General features: G+C 44.0%; 1 protein-coding gene across 3 annotated transcripts in view; it reads right to left on the reverse strand.

The window, feature by feature from the left end:
- The window catches only part of NRDC (nardilysin convertase), a 106,106-nt gene extending 99,687 nt beyond the window's left edge, over positions 1-6,419 (reverse strand). Inside the window, exon 1 of one of the 3 annotated variants that reach the window (XR_003522942.2) lies at positions 5,877-6,419. Coding sequence is in view for 2 of the 3 variants with exons in the window: in XM_027610387.2 (XP_027466188.2) it covers positions 5,877-6,220 (344 nt within the window). In the remaining variant the exon portion in view is untranslated. The remainder of the gene's footprint in view (positions 1-5,876) is intronic. The other 2 variants (XM_027610387.2, XM_027610374.2) reach the window with 2 other exon arrangements.
- Between the last annotated feature and the right edge of the window lie 264 nt (positions 6,420-6,683).

A 6,683-nucleotide genomic window follows, 5' to 3' on the forward strand; every position in this document is an offset into this window, starting at 1 on the left:
GCTGTCAAAGAAATAAAATCTTTAAAAAAATAAAATAAAACCAATCCCCTCATGAATATTCTTGACCCTGTCACCTCACAATCATCTAAGGATCTTGTTCCCTCTATTATCTCCTGTATCTTCAACCTCTTTCTGATTTTTTTTTCCTCAGGCAATAAACATGCTCATGTCTCTTCTGTCTTGGAAGAATTCTCCCTTGACCACATATAATACTTTATCCTAAAACCTCCTCATCCCCTCCCCTAGAACCAAATTTCTTTAGAAATATCCATCTATCTAAAATTTCTCACTTTGTAACTCACTGCAATCTAGCTTCTGCCTCCCCACCATTCCTTTGAAATTGCTTTCACCAGGGCCAAATAATTTCTTGGGTCTCCACAAGTCTGTTCTCAGTTCTTACATTACCTGACTTCTCAGAATAATCTAATAATGAAATACTTAAAAGAATTTTCCTTCAATGGCTCCTCACTTAAAAAAAGGGTTGGGGGGACACTAGCATTTTCTCCCACTTCCTGACTTTCCTTTTTCAATTTCAATGATTTATGGGTTAAAGGTCCTCAGCCTTGGAGAGATTAATGTGCTCAAGGTCACATGATTAATGATGTAAAACTAGATACACAAAGGACTTAAGAATGCCATACTTTATACATTCTAGCACCTATTACATTTAATCCATTTGTGCTTCAGTATCTATCTGCTCCCTAACTCTACCAGGAGTCTAGATGAACTAGAATTCTTTTTAATGGGCTAGAGATGTTTTTAATGCTAAATCTTATTTCCAAAAGAAACATTTTAGTCAAGAATGTTCTTCCTGGGATGCCTGGGTGGCTCAGTCGGTTAAGTATCTGCCTTGGGCTCGGGTCGTGATCCCGGGGTCCTGGGATCGAGTCCCGCATCGGGCTCCTTGCTTAGCAGGGGGCCTGCTTCTTCCTCTGTCTCCTGCTCCCCCTGTCTCTCTGACAAATAAATTAATAAAATCTTAAAAAAAAAAAAAGAATGTTCTCCCTATTCTTACCAGTCCATCAGCCCACACTGAAGAAATCAGTCTAAGGAATGGTAACAAAGATACATTTATTAAAGTCAAGTTAGTTTTCAGAAGATTCAATGTATTTCAACCACAGATGCACTCACTTTGTTAACTGAGCTTGAATCTCACAAGGAATTTGTCTCTACATTATAAGACTAAGAAAGTACAAATGAAATCAAGTTTTAAATTCAGGTATCAGAACAAGGGGTTGGGGTGCCTGGGTGGCTCAGTTGGTTAAGCGATTGCCTTAGGCTCACGTCATGATCCCGGGGTCCCGGGATCGAGTCCCACATCGGGCCCCCTGCTCAGCAGGGAGCCTGCTTCTCCCTCTCCCTCTGCCTGCCACTCCCCCTGCTTGTGCTCTCTCTCTGACAAATAAATAAATAAAATCTTAAAAAAAAAAAAAGAACAAGGGGTTGGATGGTGTCAAGTTCCTAGAACGTATATAGATGTAAGCACATGATTTCTTTTGTAGCTCTCAGATTCTATAATCTTACCAATAAGATGTATATATACCACACTGCAATTGCTGCCTCATATATGAAAAAAAAAAGCGTTACTATTCCAGGGGGGGTTAGTTGAAAAGATCAAGAAATAAACCCATGTTCTTCCCATCTAATACAAAAGAAAATGCTCTCTTATGTTATTCTGATATCTGAGATTTGCCCAAAGCTTCTGCTCAGAAGTGTGTCACCCTACTCTTAACTTTGGGAAGCCAGCAGATGTTCACTTGGATTGTGAACATCCTTCTGTCCATCAGCATTTAAGAGTAAACAACATTCAGAAATAACCTGTACCTTATTCAGCACACATCCATTATTTTCTATGGTACATCGAGAATTTATTAAGATAACCATCTTCTCCACGCCTGGGTGGCTCAGTTGTTAAGCGTCTGCCTTTGGGTCAGGTCATGGTCCCAGGGTCCTGGGATCAAGCCCCGCACTGGGCTCCCTGCTCCGCGGGAAGCCTGCTTCTCCCTCTCCCACTCCCCCTGCTTGTGTTCCCTCTCTCGCTGTGTCCGTCGAATAAATAAAATCTTAAAAAAAAAAAAAATAACCATCTTCTCACTTGTAACAGTCTGAACAAAATTTAAAATAAAAGAGCTTGCCCTTCAGAAGCTTACAAGCCTTTTCATATTGTTCTTCTCCCCTCCCCCACGGAAAAACACGGGTCTTTTTACAAACTGGTTAAACATGGAAGTGTTTTATACTCTTTTTTTAAGATTTTATTTTTGGGACGCCTGGGTTGCTCAGTCAGTTAAGCACCTGTCTTTGGCTCAAGTCATGATCCCAGGGTCCTGGGATCGAGCCCCGCATCGGGCTCCCTGCTCGGCAAGAAGCCTGCTGACAGCGAGAGAGGGAACACAAGCAGGGGTAGCTGGAGAGGGAGAAGCAGGCTTCCCGTGGAGCAGGGAGCCCGATGCGGGGCTCGATCCCAGGACCCTAGATCATGACCTGAGCCGAAGGCAAACGCTTAATGACTGAGCCACCCAGGCGCCCCTAGGATTTTATTTTTAAACACTCTCTACACCCAACACGGGGCTTGAACTCACAACCCCAAGATCAAGCATCACATGCTCCACAGACTGAGCCAGCCAGGTGCCCCTCTGTTTTATACTTATTTAAGTCAATCCAAACTTCCTAACTACTCTTCATTATTAAAATAATTTACTACTTAGACTGCACTAAATAATTCTGTCCATCTAGAATTGCCACTTTACACCAATAAAGATTTGAACAGTAGTTTCCAAACTGAAGTCCCTTAATTCTTGCAGATGAGAAGGAAATCAACACTTACCACTTAAACAGATCCCTAAAAAAACCGAATAGATGTCCTGCAGGTATGTTTAACATTTCAAAAAAGCTGAATACAAATTACACATATACATTAGTAAAATTCCACATGCTATTACTTAATAAATGCAGATTGGTATGCAAATCTTTCCAGGCATTATTTCCCCATAATATTCCTTTAATCAGGTCCACCTCTGGTGCTTATTCACACATTCAAAAGACATATAATTATATGACAGATATGTACTGTAATAGGCCATATACAAAATCCTACTGAAACACAGTGAAACGAGGAATTGGTTCTACATGTAAAAACTTCACAGAGATAACATCTCAGAGTCCTAGAAGGATAATTCAGCTCTCTGGCTGGCAGGTGCCTCATGTCTATTTCTAACTACAAAAATTCACAGAATTTCACTTTAGGTTGGGTAAGTCTTTAAAAGATCATCTAGTATTGAGGTTTTCCAACTTTAGTCTATAGCCACAGAATCTTGGGGTGCCTGGCTGGCTCAGTCGGTTAAGTGTCCGACTCACGATCGCAACTCAGGTCATGATCTCAGGGTCATGAGTTCAAGCCCCGCATTGGGCCCCATGCTGGGAGTGAAGCCTACTTTAAAAAAAGAAAAAAAAAAGTAACAAAATTTTTCTTTCTAAGTCTAATTGAAACTTGCAGTATACAAGATAGATAAAAGTGGACCGGCTCTTTTGAAAGGAGAAAGTTACTGGAAAACACTGTTGTTCTAATCAACCCCATTCACTTTAATTTTTTTTAAAGATTTTATTTATTCATTTGAGACACAGAGATACAGACAGAGAACGCATGAGCAGGGAGAGAGGCAGAGGGAGAAGCAGGCTCCTTGCTGAGCCAGGAGCCCGATGTGGGGCTCGAACCCATGACCCTGGGATCATGACCTGAGCCAAAGGCAGATGGTTAACCATCTGAGCCACCCAGGCACCCCAACCCCACTCACTTTAAAAACTAATAAGAACAATGAATTGACAAAGGACCTCATCAAGAACTGCAACAATATAGTCAAAGAATACCCTTAAGTATTACCTCTTAAGTCTTTCCTAATTTTCCCCCTAAATGTAGTTTGTAACTCCTTATATTATTCCCCAATATATCTAGCACATACTTCTATTATGGCTTCTATCAAACTTTAGTCCCCTAATTTTACCTTTTCTTTTTTTTTAATGTGTGTGTGTGTGTGTGTCGCTCTTTTAGATTAAGCTCCCTGAAGGCAGGGACTGTCTTACTCATTTTTGTATCGCCAGCACGGAGAATAAGTTATACTCAACCAAGTTTTAGAAAAGATTTAAGGGCGCCTGGGTGACTCAGTTGGTTAAGCAACTGCCTTCGGCTCAGGTCATGATCCCGGAGTCCCGCATCGGGCTCCCTGCTCGGCGGGGAGCCTGTTTCTCACTCTGGCCCTCACCCCTCTCATGTACTCTCTCTCTCATTCTCGCTCTCTCAAATAAATGGATAAATCTTTAAAAAAAAAAAAAGAAGAAAGAAAAGATTTAAGATAGTGCAGCACCTGGCACACAGTAGGACTTAAGCATTTGTCAAACAAATTTGCCAAGTTGAGGTCATTAAATGAAATATCTAAAGCAGTTAGAACATTATGACACATAGTGTATATTCTATAAACATGAGCTGTTGTATGTAATGTTATATAGGCAGAAAAAACTGAAGCTGTTACTCAACATTTATTCTGGAAAGTAAGCACCTTTTATCAAGGTTTCAATTTGCTCATTCACATATTACTACACTTGATCTCAGCCAAAAGGCCGAGAAGCTCATTCACATATTACTAATGCAACCACTCTCATCTTTTATGAGAAAGAAAAAATTTTTGCCCACCACAAAGATCTCTTGACCCTGCAGCCTGCAAAAAATAGTACAAAGAGTTGTGTACTGTTAATCTCTAGACTTGGGAGTGAAAGGAGAAATTAGGCCAGTCTCAAACTTGGGGCTAAATAATTTCTTTCTAGATCTCAGTTTCAGTCATTTGTCAAATGGGAGAAATGGGGAGTGCAAAAGATTACCTCCAAGGTTCTTTCCTGCTCTAATACTGTAGGGGCTTATAAGAAATTGGGATCTAGAATCCTTCACCTTCCAACCCAACATGAGTAAGAACAATATAAAAATCAGTAAATGGTGAACTGGATTTGGTGTCAAACAGACAGGGTTTTCCTATCGGTTGTTACTTAGCTGTGTAATTCTAAGAAGCCAACCTCTGGATCTCAATTTCCTCAACCTGGAAAACGAAGTTGTTGGACAATATGATCTCTCTTTACAAGACATCACAGTCACAACATTCTATGAAATAAGCTATCTCTGAAATATTCAGGTGGGGATTGAGCTACTAGTTATTAAAGATGTTCAGAGGATTCCAGAATAAAAGTAGACAATTTTAGGATTAGAAGAAACCGCACAAGTCTATGACTCACCCAACTGACAGCCAAGTCCTCTCTAACAAGACCCTGGAAGAGATCCCCCAAACATTCTAGTAAATGAGGAACAACCCATGGAAACGAGCCACTTCATCTTAGGCCAACTATGATGCCCAAGTTCTGTTACTGAAGCCACACCATCCTCTAACAACTTCCACCCATTAGTTTTACCCCTCTTTCAGCCATGGGCACCTAAATATTTCTGGATAGTAATAATATGCCCCTTAAATATCCTCTCCAGAATTAAAATTCCCAACTCCTTCAACCTTTCCTCCTAACATAATACCAAGACTCCCTCACCATCCAGCCTGCCTTCCTCAGAGAACCCTCCATTCTTGCTTTAGCGAATGTCAAAATCACTCGAACAGCCCTTCCCATTCTAACATCCTGATTCCTCGTAGAACCCAAGATTTTGCAATTGTCCAGCTGAAACCACATGGAAGCCCCTAATTGCCCTCGCCACCTCCGCCCAAGGAAGCACTTGGGATGGGAAGTGTGCCCCTCTTGCTCCTTCGGAAGACAGAGACAAGAAGTGACGGCGTCAGCAACAGAGAGGCCCGCTCCCGGCTCTCCTCCCCGGTCCAAGCCTCCTCCCTCACCGGTATTGCTTGGGGTCGCTGGGAGATTTGACGATCTCAGGGTCTCCGGCATTATTAATAGGCCCCCTTCGTCCCTCCTCCTCAGATTCATCAGCTCCTAGACGGGCACCCCGGCCGCTCTCGCCCAAATCCTGTCCATTGGGTTGCAGGTCAGGACAGCTGCAGGTAGACTTCGCCTTGTTCCTCCCAGGCATGGTCAGAGTAGGAAAGGGTCTGGCAGCAGCCGAGTCTTCGCACTGACCCCGCGCTTGGATTCTCCACAGCGCCGCGAGCTCCCGCCCGGCCCCACACCACAACTTCTTCCCGGTGGCACAGACTGCAGCAACCGTGACTCTCCTCAGCATTCACCACGAAGCCGGAGCAGTGGGCATCCCGCTCGCCAGGGACCACCTCCTCCTCCTACTCCTCCAGCCGCTCCTCCTCCTCCGCGTGCCAGAGGCGGCGGCGGCCGGCGCTGGTGCTGCCGCAGCCGCTGGGGAAAACAGGCCTGAACCCCTCCCCCAACCCGGTCGGCTTCACGCCAGCTTCCCTCATCCCTCCGCCCTCCCGGCCGCCGATGACGCTACTGATTCCAGCCAATCAGGAGGCAAGAAGAGAGGTCACGCGCATGCAAACAACCAATGGTAACAGGGAATAAAAGGAACCAAAGAGACCGGGCCGGATTCTCGGAGCACCTGGAAACCAAGGGTGGGCGGGGCGAGGAAGAAGAGGCGGAGAGAGTGGCGCGGAGGACGACGGGAAGAAAGTCGCTGGCGCCGCGTTTATGACGTATACGGGGTGTTGGTGTGAGGCAGCCCCTGAATAATA

The sequence above is a fragment of the Zalophus californianus genome, chromosome 4, assembly GCF_009762305.2.
Source record: "Zalophus californianus isolate mZalCal1 chromosome 4, mZalCal1.pri.v2, whole genome shotgun sequence".
Lineage (NCBI taxonomy): Eukaryota > Metazoa > Chordata > Mammalia > Carnivora > Otariidae > Zalophus > Zalophus californianus.